General features: G+C 40.5%; 1 protein-coding gene across 5 annotated transcripts in view; it reads left to right on the forward strand.

Moving 5' to 3' along the window:
* Positions 1-22,451, forward strand: part of rbfox3a (RNA binding fox-1 homolog 3a) — a 511,986-nt gene that overhangs the window by 424,452 nt on the left and 65,083 nt on the right. For all 5 annotated transcript variants that reach the window (XM_037544449.1, XM_037544451.1, XM_037544452.1 and 2 more), the window contains one exon: positions 18,145-18,393. In XM_037544449.1, coding sequence (XP_037400346.1) covers positions 18,145-18,393 — 249 coding nt within the window. The remainder of the gene's footprint in view (positions 1-18,144; positions 18,394-22,451) is intronic.

A 22,451-nucleotide genomic window follows, 5' to 3' on the forward strand; every position in this document is an offset into this window, starting at 1 on the left:
CTTCACTCATCGTCTTTCAACTCTGTCCCCCTCTTGATTTTTAACATCCTAAATCGAAATTTATTCAGTTATTAAGGATTAAGGATTAAGAATTAAGGATTAAGCCTAGTCTTGGACTAAACTAAATTCTTTGTTTTCCAAATCAGGTTTGGAAAATTGACATCAACTAATAGAAAATATTCAGTAAGTTATATGAAACTAATACTGCCAATAATAAGCTCTTGAAAACCTTTAGTGTTTGTTCTTTATTTTATTTGAAATGCTAGCAGTCCTTTACTTGAACAGTTTATCATTTTGAATTCTTAAAATTCATAACATTGTTTGATGTACCTCATTCACAAAATAACATTTTTGCCTTCTCCTATGGAGATGTGAGGTTAGGAGAGCAGTGATATCTATATAGCTTGACAGGGAGAGTGTGGGACGAGTGATATGCAAAAGTTTGAACACACCTGGACAAATTGAGTATTTTGTTGATTTTAGAAGAGAACGCAAACATAAATATGGATTTTATTTGTTATTTTATTTAATTTTAGTGCACAGTTTATATTTATTTGCTGAGTTTAACACATTTGAGGAATACAATTTTCTGTCATTTTGCACAGGCCAGTAATGCCCCAATATGTAAAATTCTGCAAATAGACACTAATTAAGCATTAAAATATGCTGAAATATTTTAACTGTAGAAGATATGCTAACCTGTTTTCACTTAGAAAACCATCAGAACATGTAATTTGACCAGGGGTGTCCATATTTTAGCTTGCCTCTATATATGGGCCTTCTTAATTTGTGGAGTTAACCCCTTAAAGGAGCAGGACATTCTACTATAGTGTATTCTACTATATAATGTGTATTCTAGTCCACGTAGGTACTGAAGAATAAGACTGAAGTACTATTCACATGGGGAGGTGGGGTGATGTAATTATGTCAGTGCTTTTAATCATGTCTGAATCCACCATGCCATTTTTATGGATTTCATTAAAGATTCTGGCATTTTTTACCTACTCTACAACTAACCACAGAGTTAACCCCAGGTAATAAAGGGGTAAAGGAAAAGGATGCATTTTTGTCGTAAACATGGAGGCACTCGAAGAAACATTTACTTGTATTCTCCAAAGCCCAAATCAAGCCAATGTGTGTTGTCCTACCTCAAGAACATTAAAACACTAGCAGATGTAAAATGAGTACTGAATGATGTAGTAAGCTGGGACCTCTTGGTGTTCATCTCTCTGCTTTGTTTTTCCTCAGTCCCTCCCTCTTTCAGAGGTGTCTTTAGGTTTTGGCCTGGAGGTAGGGCTAGGTATCCACCTCAGGATCAGGTTTCAGTCTCTGGGTCAGTATGTGTATGTGTGTACGCTTGCCCATGTCTGTGTGCACACTGTGGGATGATTTCTGTTCACTCAGCTGTTAAATTAGATTCTTCTGCATCTCCGTCTGCAGAGTGTAGGCCGAGAGCACAGATACACACAAACGCATGCGCAGGCTGCATGTCTGCTTCAGACTCACCAATGTTTCATTCACACAACAGTGGAACTCATTCGCATCACATAGCTGTTGATACAATATCACATTATATCTTATCTGTATTTTTTCACTGTCGTAGGAAATGATCGATCGCACCATAGCCAGTGAAGGCAATGCACATTGTTTGATTTGAGCTATATGGGGGATATTGTTCTCACAACGCTGCAGTAAATAATGAACTTCCAGTCAGATTTGTCCATCATCATGAACTCCATCATTCCTTTGACTCTGCCGTAGCTACCACTTAAACACAGCAGTCTCTAGAGAGGTTCCTCATACACTCCAGTGCAGTTGTGTATCAGTCAGCTCTATAAGACCGTCAGATCCACTTTGTCAGTAGAGACTGATGTATTTTGTAATATCAGTGGCCAGATACATATCCATTTCTATTCCAGAGCTATGTCTGACTTTCTTCTGGCCTGCGCAAAGGTTTCTTATTGTTTTCATGGGTAATGACATTAGGATAGTCCTTAGTTAACCCTAATTAGTTTCAGGTTATTGTTTTGCTAAATTCAGTTGTGTCAGTGAGCCGTAGTTCATAGAGAAAGTTAACAAAAGTTAAAGTTGCTTTGGTATGACCATGACAGTTTCATATCATGAAAAAATGGAGAGCAACTTTTTTGCATTCCTAAGAAGAAATAAACAATTTTTGAACAGAACAGTTTGTGCACTTTTATGTTTTCAACTGTTTGAATAAAATTGAATACCTGTAGCTTTTACATGTTTATTTCCTCACAACAACCAACTAGAGATATCAACGTTAGCATAATAAAATTATTAACACCCCTATTTTTTAACAGTATTAATGCATTTTCCTAATTTGGACCTTCAAACCATCTGTAAACCCACCCTGAAGCCTAGTGGATTCAGCAACACTTGCACTTGCTTAGGGGTGGGTGTAAATAGTTCTAAGCTCTTTAGTAATGCATGAACCTGAATGCTTTTAAAACTAGCGTTTGAACTTGGGTGTAGGTGGTACAACAGGCCACTGGTGATTTCTTAAACAGTTCTGTTCAGAGAGCTCAGAGAACTTTATTAATTACACTCTGAATCTCACTCTGACGTCCACCATTACTGTAGGCTTTCTCTCTCAGACTGGCTCACATGCAGCAGAGATGAACACCATACAAATGCTGAAGGAGGAAAATACACACATTCTCAGCCCATTAAGATCAAATGGGAAACGTGCAGGCTTTTCAGCAGGAGATTAACTATAATACCTTAACCAGATGGTGTGTGTTTTGGAGGACACGTACATTCTTCAATTGCACTCCTCACGTCTTTAATCACTGTAGGAGATGAGTTACTGCAGCCCCTCAGGTGTGGTGCACAATACATATGAGTACAAGTAATACTTTGTGATAGCCTTTTGTACTTCTGTGGGGGCACATGGGTTTGCACTTACAAGCATGCATATGTCTGTGACTGTCAATACAGAGGAATGTATGCTAATAATGTCCATGAAAATTAGATATATTACGTTATGTTACATGTTGATAGTGTTACAGAGGCCCAATCCCATTTCTTATTTTTACCCCTACCCCATGTTTTTGAGTGTAACCCTCCCCCTTGAAACTGAGTTACAAGGGGAAGTGGTTGAAATGGGACAACCCTTCAAGAACCGGATACGTCATCAGTTGTGGTCAGCGACTTTTATGTAATCGAACAAGACAAGGTTTTCCGTCCATTTCCAATATGCCACCACCAGCTGTGGAGATCTCACTTGTGTGTCACATGACAGGACAGGTGAATCATATTTCAAATAGCCTGAAAAAATGATCAGGATGTGTTTTCCTACTTTGTCTCCATACTGTAGCAATAATGGTATATCACACTGACATTTACCATTTATCCAAAGGAGACTGAAAAACACGGGCGCTCATTATTCATTCACAACTTCAGTTTTACGCATCAATCAATCAAACGAGTCACAGAATAAAAAAGAGCACAAACAAAAAACTACATCACTTCATTAACAGCTACTAGCGCTGCTCTGTAGGCGACCCTGCCAGCCTGCAGTGACAGCAGAGGAGTGGAAAGTTCAGCTCCTCACTGCTTAAATACATTTAGGGCATCATACACTATCGCCACTAAGAATTCTTTAGTGATATGAAGCTGAACTTAGCCTTTTAATCGCCAGCCTCATGATCAAATTTTCCCGTTCCACCTTAAATGGTGCAGCAACCTCGGGTACAAAAACGTAACTGTGGAACCATTTAATGTGGAATGGGAAATTTCGCTAGATAGCGACCGAGACATCAGCGTAGTGATTTTTATGCGTGTTATGAAGCAAATGACCTTAAAATGCTATTACAATGGTTCTTACAATACAGCGGCTTTTTAACAGAGAAATATTTACATTTATGTGTCTCTTTGGCCGCTTGTGCAGCCATATTGCCGATGATTTCCATAGCTTTCTGGGAATTTTCTCATAACTCTCCGTTTGTAGTGCGCCTCTGAAAAATCTCTGTTTGAAAGGCCGTGTAGCCCTAACACTTCGCCCTACCCCTCCATCTCAACAACAATCAGGACAACCCTACACCTACACGTGAACGTGCAAAACGGAGGGGTAGGGCGAAGTGTTAGGGGCAAGGGATGAAATGGGATTGGGCCAAAATATCAGTAGCATACATTGTAATATATTACTTTTTTTGTATGGGTATATATTGCATCTCTCTCTTTCTCTCTCTCTCTCTCTCACACACTCACATACACACACACACACACACACTCTCTCTTCTTTCATGGGGGTAACAGGACAGCCTAATGGTCCCTGAATAAAATAATATTCCCCCTGACAGGCCATTGGACAGCCCTAATTAATAAAAGTTATTAAAAACTGTTGTCAGGGGACAAAGCGAATTAGACAGGGGGGAATTATGAAGGTGCTCAGGTAGAGCTGAGGAACAGTGGCGAGGAGAGGGGGCTGGGGCCTGATCGAGTTCAGCCTCAGCTTACTGCCTATGACTGCTTCTGTATTTGGAATTTTAGATATGTAATAGTGAGCATTCAACAGTGCTCGGATTAATGTTTTTTATTTTTCCTAGCTGTGATCTATTTACTGCTCGCTGCAGATCATGTGGACAGCTCTTGTAGTCTTGTCACATTACAAGAAATAAAACATAACCTGAATATAACCCGAGCAGTATAGAAAAGACCAGCACGTTCCTCATGCATGTAATGGAGCTCCATTCGCTTCCTTTCCTCTTCACCATATCCCCATGTGAACCTATGACCATGAAATAATGTTCATTTTTCTTAATATTTTATCAGGTTTAATGGAAAATTCTGCCTAATGTACATGTCAGTTCAATACGCATGTGTTCTTGGTTCCGCTTGCAGTGCTGCACTTACTTTTTTCTGCAGTGCGTATGAGGGTTAAGATTCAGCTGTATGAATTTTTGAATGTTGTGATTGATTATAAAGAATCACAGTAATTTTCAAAATAGTGTGCATTAATTCTTAAAAAAATTATGAACAAATAAAATTCTAACATGTATCTGCCTACATTAGTTTAGCTCTACCCATTTAGTCTGAAGGTATAAGAAGTATTTCAGCTCAAACAACTTTTTGAATAGGGTACAGTGTAATCAGAACAGAGATTATTTATGTATATCAGTCTTAAAGTCACAGTAATCAGCATGTTGAATTCTAAGAGATAAAGAGAGGTCAGAAAATGATCGTGTAAAATGAACCATGTAAAAATGACCATTTTTGGTACATAAAACCACACAAACATTATAAGTGGACATGAAGGAAAAAGATAAAATACAAGAAATGTGTAAAATGTGGGCCCTTATTCTGAATTATACCAAATAATCAATTTGAATTGTGGTGAAATGATTCCAGAGATTTCATGATGCTTTCTAAAAAAACCTAATCAAATGAAACTGACCTTGTGAGGTCATAGAATCACACCCCTAATCATAATGTCACGGATCCATTGTGAATATGTTGTACTTTAATATGTGTATTAATTCTGCTTCATGAGCTCTACCACAGTGCTCTGTCTCTGTATGTGTCCAGCAAGGCTCATAGAAAACACCTCAGTCTCCCAGTGGCCTGTGGCTGACCCTGTTCTTCTGTCTATGTGCTTACTCAGGGCTCAGGGCTTACTTCATGCCCTCTTTGGTGTTCTTTATAGCTCACAGGCCTCTCACCCTGGTCATTTCCTGAGAGCATTTATCACTCTCTGTATCTTCCTTGTCTGTCTTTTGCCACACATCTGCAGAAACTGTTTTGTAATCGGGCATCCCTGGAAGAAAACCTCAACTTTAAAATGTGCTGACCAGTTACATATGATGTTTAAACTCTTCCAAATCATTGCACTCATAACTCACTCTGACTTATCTCTGAAGTGTTAACTTTATAGGAAAATAACAAAATCCAGTAAAGGGCCCATATCATTAAACAAATATTAATCTTCTGCATTTTTTTATGAAATAAAAGTTTTATGCGCAGTGTTAACACAGTTAAAGTTTCAAAACCAGTTTATGCAGCAAAACAGCCTGTTTTAAATTCATTGTTTTTGTAATGTCACAAAACCAGTGCATTGTCATATATCTGCCTGTTCACCCACTTATATTGTTATAGGCATGCTTCAGCCTGAACAGCTTTTTGAACTAGATACAAAGCAGGACCAATCAGAACAGAGATAATTTACATAGGCCCAGAAACAAAAGCAGCCTGTTTAATTCTAAGGGATAAAGAGTGGTTTGAAAATAAATTGTGACTGTTTTTGGTACATAAAAGCACACAAATGTCAGATGTGAACCTCAGGAGAAACTTGATAAGTTTGTTTTTTTCCTTTTTTTTACCATCATAAAATGTTTAAATGATATAAAGGGCAAATGTTATAACATTAAGAAAAGAATAAATGAAATTATGAGGTTGTGTTATGACAGCAGTCTGATTCAGAGAGTAGTGTATGATGAAAGAAATAGTGAGGTTGTTATTAGTTGAAGCTGTAATGTTTGAACGAGGGAGTAGGAAGGAGGAGAGAAGAGGATTAAGCAGAGAACGGGGAAATGGTGTGATTTGTCTAATTAAAATGGATCCGGCTAGACCGCCGATATTTTTGTTTACTGGCTAAATGTCTGCTGTGTTTTGGGAAATTATCCCTCTGGTCTCTCACACTGTCTGAAGTCTGAAACTCAGCATCAATATTAAGCATGGAGAAAGAGCCGCATTCGTTTCTGTTTATGTCTTCTGAACTAACTCCAGCCTGTACAGCAGCTGTGTGCGGGGGGTAACATGGGGGTATTCGTCTGTAGATGTCTATATGACTTTTGCGGGGTGTATATACCTACTAATACACTTTTTACTATATACTATATATACAATATATATAGTTTTACTATATACATACTAAACATACAAAATAACATCAGCAGATATACATCACGCAATGTTTCTTTACATTTGATCTGCGCAACTTTCTTTGCTTTTTATTGGTCTTCAAAGAGTATAAAATTCTTATTTATATGATACTCTGAACCCGCTCTGGAGGAGGAGACCCAGTCTGTTATGGTTGTTTACTGCTTTAGAGATGATTCTACTCCTTCTTTTACACACACACACACACACACACACACACACACACATACTGGAGGATGGGCAGAGACATGTAAGCGTGTGTGCTGAGGTTCTCAGGGTGCACTGGCAAACTTTGACAACATGCGTGTTGGGAGTGGAGAGGGACATCACTTTGGGAAAACCAGATCTTTATGAAGAAGAGAAAGAGGGATTGAAAGAAGGAGAAAGGAGAGAGAGAGAGTGACACACAGATATACTCTGGAAAAAGGAGATCCATATGAATAGTAAGAAAGAAAAGTAGAGAGAGATAGAGAAAGAAACAGCATGAGAGAGAAAGAAAAAAATGAAGAGAGAAAACAAGACTGGCAGAAGAGAGAGGGAGAGAGAAACAGAAGAAGAGGAAAAGGGAGAAAGTAACTGAAAGAAAGATAGGAAACAGGACAAAGAGACGAAGAAATTAAGAGATACAAGGAGAAAAGAAAATGACAAAAGTAACAAAAGTGGGGTGAAAGAGAGAGGAGAGAAAGAACGAAGACAAAGAAATACAAAGAAAGAAGAGAGAGAAAAACAGATAGAGAGAGCAGGAAAAGAAACAGGGAGAGAAAGCAAGAAAGACAGGTGGAAGAAAGGAGGTATGGAGAACAAAGAAATGAAGAAATAAAGAGACTTTAGAGAGAGAGAGAGAATAGAAGGAGAAAGGAGAGAGGAAAGAGCAAGAAAGAACAGATGGTGAGAAAGAAAGGAGAGTTGGAGAAAGAAACAAAAGGAGACAGAGGGAAAGAAGGACAAAGAAAGAGAAAGAATGGGGACAGCAAAAAGATGAGAGAAAATGTGATTCAGGAAGAGAAAGAAAGACTGAGAGAAAGGGGCATAGGAAGATAGAAGGAAGAAAGAGAGAATTGAGGAAGGTGGATGGGGCGGGGAGAGAGAGAGACAGACAGAGGAATGGAGAGATTTATTGATATCTGAGGGACTGTGCTGCTGTGTCCCTCTCTTCATTAGCTGACTGAAACAGAGCAGAACAATAAAGTTGCATGAAGTGCAGGGAGCGATTCTCACACCGGAATTATAATCCCTCCTTCATTCTGTTCTCTCTCTCTCTATCTTTCTCTCTCTCTCTCTCTCTCTCTCTCTCTCTCTCTCTCTCTCTCTCCCCCTCTCCTCCCCTTCTCCTTCCTCCTTGTCCTTCTCTGTACTCCTTGCTCCTCTCTGCTCCTGTGGGCCGTGTGGAGCCTGTATTTTGGACTGTGAGGGAAATCACTCAGAGCACACGCTCATGTCACTGGAGAGAATTTTATCATCAGAATAAACAATAGTGTATGAGTGCTGCTACTGCATCTGCCATTGGAGCCCACAGCAGCTGTGCCACTGCCACTACTGCTAAATCTAACCCATCACACAGCCATTTTGTCAGTGTATTCTTCACAAGTGACACAGACACACCACTGAGGGTCTTACACAATATTACATACATGCTTCAGGAGAGCAGGAGCTGGAGTGTGTTGCTGGTGTATGTGTGCAAAAACATTGGTTTAAAGGGGTCAAACCTTAATTTCAAGAGTTAAAATGAAAGAGCTTCATACTAGGACCACACCGATATGAACTTTGCAACAGATATCAATTTTAAATGAGCTATAACTGTTAACATCATGCACAGGGGTCACAGGCTGATGTTACTTCAGGTTTTGTATGCCAACCAAGCAGGAGCTACACTCATATAACTAATACGTGTTTGAAGAAGGAGACTAGCTGAATAAACAAGTGGATTCAGGTCAGCCTCTGCTTGATTTGAATGAAAATCTGCAATCACACCAACCCTTTGTGCACAAGATACTGACCCATGATCATATGATATAATTTACCATTATGTTCAGAAGTTAGGTAGACAGCAGTTGTAGTTAAACATTGCTATCCTCACGGATGTGATTGTCAGCTGTTGTTAAATACTGCTAAAGCTGAATTGTTGGTTCATAATTGTCTCATTTCTTCAAATCTCAATCTGCAGAAACTCACAAACTCACATTTAGTTTACAGAAAATTTGTTGTTGAAACATGAAACAGTATCATTTCCTCCTAACAGTGGTTCCTATTAGTTACGATATAAAGCAAATCACTAAATATTGGTGCTTTATCTGTGGGATTTTCATAGAGGTGGGAGTCTCCAGGCACCTTGCGATTCTACTAGATTTTGATTCAAGGCAGCAAGATGCAAATTTTCATTGCTATAGCTTGCATTATGTTTTTTCCACCATATTTATCATTACCAAAAAGGAAATGATTTCAGGTTATTATAAATAAATCTGTGGTCTTATGAGTGTGTTTACTATGGATTCAGCCTCTCTGTGCGTAAATTTATTTTACAGTAAGTTTAAGTGACCCTTATTAGTCACACAACGGGGAAATTTCACCTCCGCATTTAACCCATTCGTGAAGTGAAACACCTCATACACACTAGTGAGCACACACACACTAGGCGGCAGTGAGCACACTTGCCCGGAGCAGTGGGCAGCCCAATCCGCAGCGCCCGGGGGAGCAGTTGGGGGTTAGGTGTCTTGCTCAAGGACACCTCAGTCATGTGCTGTCGGCTCTGGGGATCGAACCGGTGACCTTCCGGTCACAAGGCTGGATCCCTAACCTCCAGCCCACCACTGCCCCAGACTGTAGAAGAATTGCATAGCGAAGAATGTGTTACTTTTTATCAATACCAATAAATCCCTAGTAAATTTTATTATCGGCCAGTATTATCAGCTGATATATTGGTCAAGCCCTACCCCTCTCAAGCAAGAAGGGGAACACGGTCATGGGTCCATGTCACATATGTGATTGGTCTACATTTTAGAGTGAGAGTGTAGTCTCCAGGCTGCAGGTTCCATTACATGCACACACACACACACACACACACACACACTCACGCCCACGCTGTCTTTGCCCATAGCACTCGGGGGCATGGGGAGGGCCCTTAGCTTGGCAGCTGGAAGAAGAGAAAGAGCCCAGCCTTGGAAATGATTTCCTAAGTACGGTTGGGAGGGGTGTTTCAATCCAATTTGCGCCAGCAGAGTGCTTCTCAGTAATCAGTCCGGAGGCGTGGTGCACGGCCTGCGGCTATGGAAGCGCTCCGCTGAGAGAGGATCGATAACGGCTGGCCCCGACCGCACCTCACTCTCCCAACACACACACACACGCAGATGAGCCCCCCCCACCTCCAGCCCACCCCTCTGGAAGCAGTCTTACAGCTCTGGCAGTGATACAGGGCTGCCAGGATTGTGTGTGTGCTATTAAATTATTATACAGGGACCCTCTCTCATGCAGTAAACATTCCAGACTATGGGACCTCGCCCCAGTTAAATTCAGATTAATTAATTGTATTATTTTTTTTTAATACTCACAGGAAGCAATTTGTTCCTCCCACCAATAGCTAACAAATATGACTCAGTCCACTGAAGTGTGCCCGTGTATGACTACAGATCAGTCAGAGGTGAATGTAAAGGCATTGATATGGTGAGGTTAATGCTATAGTGCATGAGGCAGGCTTTCTATCACCACTGGCTCTGTGACAGTCACTTACACGCCTGTCAAACTCACTCGCGAAACATCTCAAACTTAACGTGCCACGCCGTGCATACTCACTCTTCTCTCCTTAGGAATTCACGTTGGATCTCTCTGGTGTTTGGCTAAAGGACATTCACACTGTACTGACATCTGCTCATCCAAAGAGACGCTGTTACTTTTGCTGATTATGCGCAAAAAAGCATGAGATTGGGAGCACATGGTGCAGAATAATGTCTCTCCTGCTGTCTATACTGTTATACAACAGGCGAGTTTTTATTGGGATTTGTTGATCGATAACAAGCATTATTATGACAGCATTCTGTTTTTTTGGTTGCAACACTAGTACAAATATATAAGGTTTCATTTAGTGTAATTTTAAGAGAAGAAGACAAAACAAAATATTCAGATCACAACAAACTACACTGTATGCCCGGTATCTAGACATGCCGTCTAATTCATGAATTCAACTACTTTACGTTGCACCCATTGCTGACATGTCCAGTTTGTACTGAAATCAAGAGAAAGCATTTCCCGTAGTATGGGATGCTCTGGACCAGCTACACATGAGCCTAAGGTAACCATGCTCACTGCTCAGTTAGGGTATAAAGCTCTCCGGCTTTAGGTTGTGGAGCATGAAACTGTGTTCTCTACAGTGATAGAACACCATCCAGTACCTTCAGGATGAGTTGGAGTGATGTTTGTAATCCAGAACTAATCATCCCATATCAGTACCTGACCTCACTTATGCTCTTGTGGCTGAAAGCAATCAAATCCTCACAGCAACGTTCAAATATGTAGCCTCCTCAGAAAAGTACTCGCTGTTACTGCGGCAAAGAGGAACAAACTCTGATTAATACATTTGTTTACAGAGCAAATGGTGGATAAGCAGGTGCCTACTAACATTTTGGACATACAATGCAATTCAGGTGTGTAAGACATCAGCACAGAGTAGCAGTACTCAGGAAGTGAAGGTACAATCATTTCATTAATGCAAACTTAAGCCTCATTCAATACCAGGACACCACGATATATTTGGAAGATATTGTGATGTTGAATTTTAGTACAGCACTATCTGGCCCGCAAAGATCTGTTACAGTCTTGCATGTGAAGAGTTAAATGTTCGTCATAACGTCTTGCTTGGTCCGCTCTGCTCCTCTCCCCCATCTTAAGGGAAATAAACTCATTTACTGTGCATTCACCGGGCCACTTGGCCCTGCTTCAGTCGAGCAGGGGAGGAGGGAGAGGGGAGAGGGGAGGGACAGATAATACGATTTAGCTCATCGGAGAAATCATTTACCAGCGCAATTTGTTGACAAGGATCTGGGGATGGTTTTACTGTGGCATGACTTCAGTCACTGTGATGGAGATCCTCTCTGCTCTCCCTTCTTTCATCTCTCTCTTTCACTCCCCCCCCCTCTCTCCCTGCCTCCCTCCCTCCCTCTCTGGCTGCCTCTCGTCCACATTTATAAACTGTCAGAGGCTGGTCCTGCAGAACTATGTGGAAAGAGCACTAAGTGAATTAAAATTGAAGCAGTGGAGGGCTGTATTAAATATCAGTTGCTGATTTAAGTTTATCAGAAATAAAAAGACCTCTAGGCAGGAGAATTTTTTTCCCTCCCTCCTCCTGTTTCTTGTTGTGTTTTATTTAGCTGAGGGAGCTCTGGGGCTGATAGCTTCTCAGTCTCACCTTATTAAATGAAAACTGAGATATAGTATATAGAGAATTTATTTTGGCTGCCATTTCAAACCACATCACACTGTAGTATTTGTAAAGATTGTTCACTGAGGGTTTGGTGTGTCAGTGTTACAGGTGTTGTGGACTACAAATCATAAACTAGTGGGCACTAGTATCCAAACTCTGTATATTCTGCATAATTGTGTGTTTAGTGAATGAAAAGATATTTATCTTGGCAGGGGAGTTGACAGTCCATGTTCTGCTCACACATGCATGCGTTTTTAGTGAGTGATTGGACAACCTTCGCAGAACATCTGTAAAAATCTCATTCAACCTAATGAGAAATCACACTCACACAGTTTTTGACAAAAGACATAAATTGGACTTCAGTTTGTTTATTTTGATTGATTATATAAGTGGTTCCCTAGTCTCTCTTTGGGCCCCCAGATGGTCCATGTTTTTACTTCATCACTACTCACCACACATCAGGATAGAGTAAAAATGTGGACTAGTTTGGGATCCCTAAGGACCAGGTTCCCAGCCACTGCCCTGTATGTTCAGTGTCCAGCTTAAAATGCTGTGCTGCTGAGCTGGATTGCTTTGTTGTAGCTAATTGACACTAAACAGCAGTAACAAGAATTTGCCACCTTGCTAACCTCTCCCCGATTACACACCCAAAAAGGTACATCCAATCTATCCTAACAATGTGGAAATCAGTCACGAGTTGTACATTTAAATGTTTTGATGAAAGGTAAGCTGTGCGCTACAGTCTGTTTGGTTAAGTATGATTTTTGTCAGTATTTGTCCAGAAATCCATTTTTGGACAAAGTATGGCTGAACCAATTGTCTGTTATATATTATTATTCTCTACTCTGTACAACATATGAGATGTCCATGGTTCTGAGCTCTTTTCAGCACCACATTTGGAAACAGTGCCCCAGTTCTGAAGACCACCGAGGCCTTTGCTGCACATTACAATACTCCAGGCAAGATTACTTCAAGCAAGTCACAGCAGCCCTCTTCTCTCATCCCTCTCCTTCTCATCTTTCCACTCTTCCACAAGCCCACAGTGCAGCCACTCTCTGTCCACTCATATGATGGACAGGTCCATTGCATTCTGTTCCAGTGGCCTGTACTCTGATTGTGGTGGAGTTATGGGTTCAGGCCATCACGCAGGCTCTCAGTGACCACATGCTGGACTAATGGGAAGTAATCAGGCATCAGCTTTCCCAGGTCACTCTCTTTTAACCTTTTGAAAAACAAATGGAAAGAGTAAATGGAAAATCGTAGGTCAGCTTAGGTGGAAATAGAACCTACTACACACAGCGCGGTTGGTGGTAGTGCTGGGGAAGAATGAGCGAGTACATTACAAGGTTTGCAGGTGCAAGACCAAGGCAAAAAAAGACAAAAACAGCAAAGATATGTTACTATGTATGATGGAAGTGCACTGCCCACCTGATGCAAAGAAAGCAGCCCTCTTGCGCTTAGTTTGACTTCGGAAAATGCTGCTTGTGCCTCCATTTACCTCTCTGAATATTTCATGGGATGGAGTCAACACACTGAGCAATAATAACGTAATGTTGAGCAGCAGACATTTTCTGCAGACTTTATGGGCAATGTGAACCACCACCACCCCCACCCCTTTCCTCTCAGAGCCCTAGTAGGGCCGCAATCCCGCCCTCTCTGCCTGGCTTTATGTGCTGTTTTTCAGACCGCCTGGACAGCCCTCTCCCCTACTGGCGCTTTGAGGCAGGGAAGTGCATCAATACTGCTCAATGTTTCAGTGAATTACAATACCTTCCTCAGGCTATGGGCTCTTTTTCTCTTTTTGACACCACCACGGAGAGAGCGAGACACAGCGTTGGAGGTGCAACATGAAAAGAGAAAGAGAAAGGAAAGGAGGGAACAAGACCAAAGATAAGATAACAGTAGATGGATGGATAGATGGACATGCAGACAGACAGACAGACAGACAGACAGACAGAAAGAGAAAGGCATGCTCGCATATCAGATCAATAGAACATCTGCAGTCTTGTTGAAATTCTGCTTCTGCACCTCAGATTGGTCCCCATTGGGACACAATAGTGACATGAGCACACCTTCATTGAATAAAATGTAGACACACCAGTTCCACAGCTGCTTCAGATTGTGGTGGAGAGGGTGTAGAGCAATGATCAAAGATTTCAGTGAGGGTAAAGGAAGAGGAAGAAAAACGAGCATACGCTTAAAATTGAAGGTGCCCAGAAGTGTTCTTTGGAGCAACACTATAGGAAAACCACTTTTGGTTCCATAACCAACCAGGGAACACACAAATATCCTTTGAAAGTTTCCTGGTTGGTTATTGACATCAAACGTCAATTAAATGTTTTTCTTAGAGCCATACTTCTGAAACAAGAACTATTTAGGGGCCTTTCATTTTTGAGAATATAGTGTTTAGCTATTCTTCTGACCTCTGAGTCTCTCTCTCTCTCTCTCTCTCTCTCTTTCACTGCACGCCTGTCCATCGTGCGGTCAGTCATGGACCAGTGCATTTTTCATTTGGATAATGGAGCATTGCCCCTAATTGAGAGGACAGACTCATTTGTTTGCCAACATGTCAATGGCCAGGCCTCTCATTGTTTCCACTACATTTACATTAATGCAATTCTCCCCACTCCAATTAAACTGCAGCCCTCTCTGGCCCATTGCTGCAGCCCACTGCTGCCGCCTAATGCTGCTTAGTCAGTGAAAAAAGGTTAATAACAATCAAGCAAAAGGGGTGGGGGTAAAAAGAGCCCTCTCTGTTTCCACTGGCTTTCTCTCCACCAGCTCTGTGTAATGGGTTATGGACAGAGCCGAAAGTAGGAGATAAAATTCTGCAGAGTTTTCCCTTTACCACTTTTTTGTTCATTGCCCATTATCTCTTAATGAGAATGAGGTCTCTTGCAGTCATTGTGCCGGATTTCAGCTCTATAATCTCTCCAGTGATGTAATGAGTAATGTGTGTGGCTATTTTGGGATATATTCTTTTACCATCTGCCCACTGTACCTGTTAATTGTTGTGCTACAGCGGGGAATAGTTTGTGACCCGGTGGTGATTCAGAAAGCATGCCTGGCATTTTTAGCTCATCAATGAGGTTAATTAATTAGGAGTGCCTCTGGCCTATTGAAGTGATGTATCAGTGCCGGGTTAGAAGCCATGTTATTGCCTGTCTTTGCCATCAGCTGAGCAAGAGGGCAAGCACCAGTCTCCACCTATTTGTATTAGATTAATATCTTGATAGTCCCTCCAGACAAGCAGCTTTTCTGTGGCTGCAAGGTGTGTGTGTGTGTGTGTGTGTGTGTGTGTGTATGTGTGTGTACCCACACATGGCGCATGTACTGATGACCCGACTGCACCTGTGCTGACAGCAGCACTCTGCCCTGGAGACTAGCCCTCATCTGTCAGCACACGTAGACAAACAGACACGTAAACATGCACACTCACATGTAGGGGTGCTCTACCATAGAAATTAGCCCTCATCTGTCAGCAAATACACACACTCTCAATAAAAACAGTCTTAAAAATAAAGATGCCAGAAAGGGTCCTTTGTGTGATGCATTATAAGAACCACTTTTTGGTTCTTTAAAGCAGTGGTTCTCAAATCAGTCTTCAGGGAGCCCTAGCCAGTCCATATTTTTGCGTCATTTTTTGTTTGCAATTTTGGATTGAGCAAAAATATCTGGAGGTCTGGTCTGAGAACCACTGACCTAGAGGACCATCAATGCATGGTTCTTTAGAGAACTAGATTTAGATTTACCACCTTTGAAAAGCAGATTTGTGAGGGCGAAAAACCTTTCAAAGGTATGAAGAAGGTACTACACTAATTTACGACAAACCACTAGAACCTTTATGTGTGGGTTCTTTAAATTTAAAAGTTTTCTTAACACTCACAAATCTCTTTTTCAAATATTGTTCTTTAGAAAATCAAAAGTGGTTGGCACTGTGACAATGCTCATTACTTTGAAGCACTTTTTTTACCTAAACAAATTTGTAACAAATGCAGAACCATTTTAGTGCTATACAGAACAATTTAAGAGGTTCTCCATCATGACGAGACCACAGCAGCAACAACAAAACAACAATAAGAAGTGGTAGTAGTAGTAGTTGTTGTTGTTGTGGTTGTTATCATAGACACTATAATATGTGTAGAATATAATAACTGACCATCATGACATTGTGAAGGCAACTTCAGCATAATTAGAACGGCTACCAAAAAAAACAAACATTTTTTTTAACTGCAATGAATAATTTCATCATTCAAATGGCTTTGAGTTGTCATGGTTCTGTGCATTGTCATTGCATTCACTGAAGAACCCTTAAAGATACCCTTTTATTAGACGGCCCAGGCTATGACGAAGTGGGGAAAAAAGGTAACTGAAAAAACAGCCAACAGACATTGAGCGGGAAATGAGCTGCTTGTGTATCGCAGTGTTCTTAGATAAGATGAGAAAACATTGTGTATCTCTCTGACTCAAAGCAAATGAGAGCAAAAGACAGAAAAAGATTCTCATTTACATCCACTTCAGCAGAGACGAAGGAGAAGAAAGAGACGACGCTCTCATTTACATGCTGAAACACACAGAGGGAAAGAGAGAGAGCGAAAGGGTGAGGATAGGTATCTCTTCACTAAAGCTAAATAAAGGAGGAGATACTAACATTTAGAGAGAGGGAAGGAGATGGTTTATTCATTTGTTAATTTTTTAATCTTACTTATTTATCTATTTATTTTTTCTTCCTGTCATTCTTTAATCATTGCCCACTACACATGCATTTCAATTCATAGGTAATCTTTAACATATATTACAAGATTACCTGTGCATTAATATGCATGAACCTCCTTGAGTTGCTTTGGCAAAATTGCATATGACAGTTGTATCAATAAAGCATTATATAAATAAACAGAAATGGAAAAAATGAGAGAGAGAGCGAGACAGACAGAGAGACAAAGAGAGAGAGGGAGGGAGGGAGGGAGAGTGAATGAAATTAAGGGGGCTGCAAAAAGATGTGCATCTGTAAAAGGAAAACAGCAGCTCCTGAAACCTGTAATTTAAATCAAAGGTTATAATCAAAAATTTATCAGTTAATTGATCTTCTGCATGGCGCTTACCAAGACAGCAATTTAGCGACCCTTCACTCCTGCCACACTCAGTGTGTTGTACAAAATAAAGTTTGTTGGCTCATAATGATCAAACAATGTTCCAGTGCGCTCTGGGTGTTAGGGATAGGGTGGGCTCTAGACAAAGGCATTCAGCCTCCTTACACCACCAGCGTGGAAATAAAACAGCAAAATTACATCATACGCAGCTTACAGTCTACTGTAATTTGCACTGTATTATTCATGGATGACCAGGGTGCAGAGGGACTACAGGTTGTTTGTGGTTCATGAACTTAGTAGAATTGACACTGGAACAGTTACTCCTCTCTCCGTTTTCTGTTTGTTTCTGTTTCTTTAATCAAGATCAGTACTCTGTAGTGAATGCCTGCAGCATGCATATCCACTTCTCGTGCTGTCAGGTACTGCTGGGATGGGTTCTGCAGGGTATTCTATCATTATGATCATGAAATTAGAGCCTATATTTTCTTTTATCATGTGATATTAGGGTGCAGACAGACAGACTCATGATTGCTCCTGTCATTTCTCATTGCCCATGATACTCTGATGTTATTGCTGTACTGTTGGCTTTGGTTACACTGAATGTGGGCTGACATGAAAGCATGAAAATGCTCAAACTAAAATTGATGAATCTCTCTCTTCCCCTCTCCCTCTCCCTCTCTGTCTCTCTCCCTCTCCCTCTCTCTCCCTCTCTCTCTCTCTTTCTCTCTCTCTCTCTCTCTGTAGGGTAACCAGGAGGCCCCAGCTCCTCCAGAGGCCATGGCTCAGCCGTATGCTCCAGCCCAGTACCCCCCTCCCCCGCCCCAGAACGGGCTGCCGGGCGAGTATGCCCACCCAGGGCAGGAGTACACAGGGCCCAGCCCGGTGCCGGAGCACGCGGCTGCCCTCACCATCTACACACCCACACAGACACACAGTGAGCCACCTGGCACTGACAGCAGCACGCCCTCCCTCACAGGGACCAGCAGCATACCAGTGAGTATATTTACACATTTACAGCTAACTTTTTTACACACAGATCTTGCATTTGCACCAAAGAAGGGCTCTCAAGCTGAGTTGTTGGTCATTTCAAAATCAACCTTTAAAAAATCTATCTATCCAGTTGTGTCAATACTGGGGAGCCTAGAGAGGACAATTACACTGGGACCTATGGCAACGAGGCCCCTAAAATCTTTTTCAGTTCAACCTAAAAAGAATCGATTCATGTACATGTAGTAACAAGTGAATTAACTAGTTGTATTCTATCAAATAAATACATTAAAGGAACCATTGTTTCAATGACAGTCTCTTGTCACCACATCAAGTAACAACATAGCTCATTACTTAACTTCCATCAAGAGTACACAAACAGCCCTGACATCTATTTATCTCCCTCTCATTCATAATGCATCTCATCCATGGTAATCATATTTAAACAGGTCCTTCACAATCTTGTATAGATAATCTAATGTAAACATTTAGGTTAATGTTAGTTAATACTGGGTGGAGTGATCTTGTTTGAGACACTAATAGGAAGTAAACAACAAACAATATTATCATTTTTTGATTCATTGAATGAAATTTTTGTATGGGCTACCTGATTTATTTTTTTTAGACTGAAGCTAAAAAGATCATTCTTGTCCTGCTGGACCCATCAATGCTCTGACCTCCAGTGCATTGTTTTAGAGCAATTGCTGTGAGGTTGGTTTCATATATATATATATATATATATATATATATATATATATATATATATATATATATTGCATGTATGTAAAAGGTGGAATAGATCAAGATTTTGTTTCTCTATGTATTCAAGCTAATGTAAGCATGGTGATAAATTTGTTGATTGCCAACTTAGAAACAACATTTTGCAACGCTTGTACAAATTTGCAACATTAACTATAAAGAAACGTGTTTAAGGGCGGAGCATTGAAAGGTCAGGTTGTCTTTTTGTTCTGAAGAAACTGAGGAAGTGAGGAAACAGAAGGGTAGTTCTGCTCTCAGTGATCTGACAGATTAGTGTGACTACAGATTAGTGTGAATGATTATTTTAGAGGCTCTCCTCAGTCATCACTTCACTTTGCTCTCAGATTTCATTTAGAGCTCATTCACCATCAGCAGTGTGTGTGCATCTGAGAATGATAAAAACAAGCTAAAGATTAAGTGAATGAATGGAGAAAAGTAAGGGATGGAAATGATATAAAGTAAGAAATATTGAGAGTAGTAAAAATGCTGTGTATTAAAAAGGTAAAAATGTGTTGGGTCAGGCCAGTAGTCTCTGTTTAGAGTTGTTACTGTCAAACAGACACATTCAACGCAGAGCCTACATGTTCATTGAGCTTTAGTGCTCTGACATCAGGTCACTGCTGTCCAGTTACCAAATTCTTTGAAACTGTTTGAAGTGTGGACGTCTGTGGATCACTCACGTCAGTCTCCAAAAAACAGCAGGTATTTGATGAGATGGGGACATGAGTCAACAATGCAGACTGAAGTCACCATCGAGTTCCATGTTGACTTGACTGGGACTGAAGACTTGCGCTCAAAAAATTCAGCCTGTAAAAACAACACAAACAAATCTGAATAAATTAGGACTTCCGATCCTAAAAGAATCCTAAAAGAAAGTTCAGTAAAAGAATAAAAGCTTTCTTTTCCAGCCCAACATATGTTTGTTTTGTTTTGCTACAATCACACACAGTCATTACTGCAAGGCAGTTCTCCGACATACTTGCAATAGCCTGAGGTTCCATACAGCTTCAAATATCTAGCCTTTTATTATAGAAAGCCCTTCAGTCAGATGAACAGAATTGAAGCACTATATGCAGAAAATGCACTGTTCAGAGAAAGAGGCAAAACAATTTGAAACTATTGGCTGGCACATAGTTTTGACCTAACACAGTTCTAGCCAGCTAGTGTATGTGCCATATAATCAAAAGACTAGCCATTTCAAGTCATTTTACCTCTTTCCTTTAAATCCTGTATTTACTTTATGTTACTACATTTACTTCACTTCTTTCCTTTAAACTGAAGGGTTTTTGGTAATGAAGCCATGTCGAACCTGACAGGTTTTTAGAATGGGTTTACTTTTATACAGTGCAATGCCTGCAGCTAATAACAAGACTAAATTAAAAGTTAAATTCCCTACTAAAGACTCAACTCACACTCACATGCTGGATACTCAGTGCTTATCCCACAAAATGTTCTTTAATAGCAACTATTGTTGGACAAGAACAGTGTTGTTTACAGAACAGTGGCCAAATCCAATTTTAACTTATAAGAAACTATAGTGCACAACTCAGGATACAGTATTTAGAGTGTGTAATAAATTTCAAATGATATTTGTGTTGCACCTGTGTGGAAGGTCACAGAGGAATAGATCCAGAATATTTCTTTTATAAGCTAATGTAAGCATGGTGGCAAATTTGTTGTACTTTCCAGTGTGCCTAGTTGCATTTCACTAAAACATAGTCCAGCTCAGTAGTGTAGCTATTCCTGTAGCTAATAACAAGACTAAACTAAAATTCTCTACCAAAGACTCGAGACTCAATTTGCAATCTCTTCATGCATCTCTGGTGCGTACGTTCTCAGAGTATGTTGTATGTTGTCCCTGTTTGGTTGAAGCCTGGAAATGTTTTTTGTTTTGTTTTGTTTTCCTTTTCCCAGAGACCTTTGATTAACAAATACACCCACCCACACACACTCCTCACAATAGCCAAATCAGCACTTATAGTGACCACTGTAACAAATATGTTTACATTATTCAGACTGAAAAGAGCCAACGTTAGACGCTTTCTGAGTTTTAATTCCCCGAGGGTCATTAGATTTAATAAAGGCCCTGTTTTGGGCGAGTTTTTATTCATCCTCTACAAGCCTCTGCTATGTCCAAGCCAAGACTTCTGAGGTCCATCTGACAGGCTGAGTTCAGACAACCTAACATGAAAGTCTCAGAGTGTCGGGGGGAGGGAGGAAGCAAGGGGGACAGAGAGAGCGAGCGAGCGAGCAAGCGAGGGCGAGAGAAAGACATATGGATTGGAATGAAGAAAGAGTGAGAGAGCAAAAAAGAGAGAAAAAAACTTTTTTCTTCAAATCAGGAGGGAGTGTGAAGGGACTGCTGGGGATTTTGGCTCCAAAAAAATCAAGATTAAAGTTGTGATATAAAAAAAAAAAAAGACATGCCTATTTGGGTCTCTCTAATTCAGCTTGGTTGGGAAGTATGTAGAGATATGGAGCTTTGGGGGTTGGGCACAGTAATCCTCAGCTTGGCTCTGAGAGGAGAGGAGAGGAGAGGAAGGGAGAGGAGAAGGATTATTTTAGGTTCAGGTGGAAGGTGTGCCTAATCTGCTGCTCTGGTCTAACTCAAGGGAGATCTTTTCAGAACAGAGGTAGATCCTCACCCAAGAAAAAGTGTCATATTGCCGTAACAAAACTTTCTAATATGGTAACTGTAGGAGAGGACAGTGATGATGTTTTGACCGCATACAAGGATGCAGTCATCATTTGCTGGCCTAACAAACCTGAAGCCATGTTTGTGTTACTGTATATTTTTGTGATAATTGGGAGGACAGAAGGAAAGCTAAAAGTGTCAAATTTGATCTGAGCAGAACCAACATTTTAGAATTTTGGTTTGTGGTTTCTGTCATAAAATGGTGAAACTTGTATTTAAGTTACTATGTCATAGGCTGTAGGTAGGTCACATATGAATGAATAATAGGTTTGAAAAAAGCCAGCAGTTTTAGTTGCTGTTATGATAGCATATATATCCTAATGAGTGAATCTGTGCTAATATTTAGATATAATAAGATCAATTTACATTGGTTAATGCATGAATCGACCCTTCACTAAGCGCCACTCCTTTGCTGTATAGTACTAAGCTGTATAGTATTTACTGTGTATAGCACTGTATAAAATTGTACTGTATACTATTTTTATAAATGGTCAAAAAAGTGCAGCTCCAGTTGGGTTAATGATAATATTTAATGTACATGCTCCACGGAGCTGTTAAAGCTGCACTATGTATGAATTTCATTTGTTAAAGTTAATGAAAGTAGCATTAC

This window comes from Pygocentrus nattereri, chromosome 13, assembly GCF_015220715.1.
Source record: "Pygocentrus nattereri isolate fPygNat1 chromosome 13, fPygNat1.pri, whole genome shotgun sequence".
Taxonomy (NCBI): domain Eukaryota; kingdom Metazoa; phylum Chordata; class Actinopteri; order Characiformes; family Serrasalmidae; genus Pygocentrus; species Pygocentrus nattereri.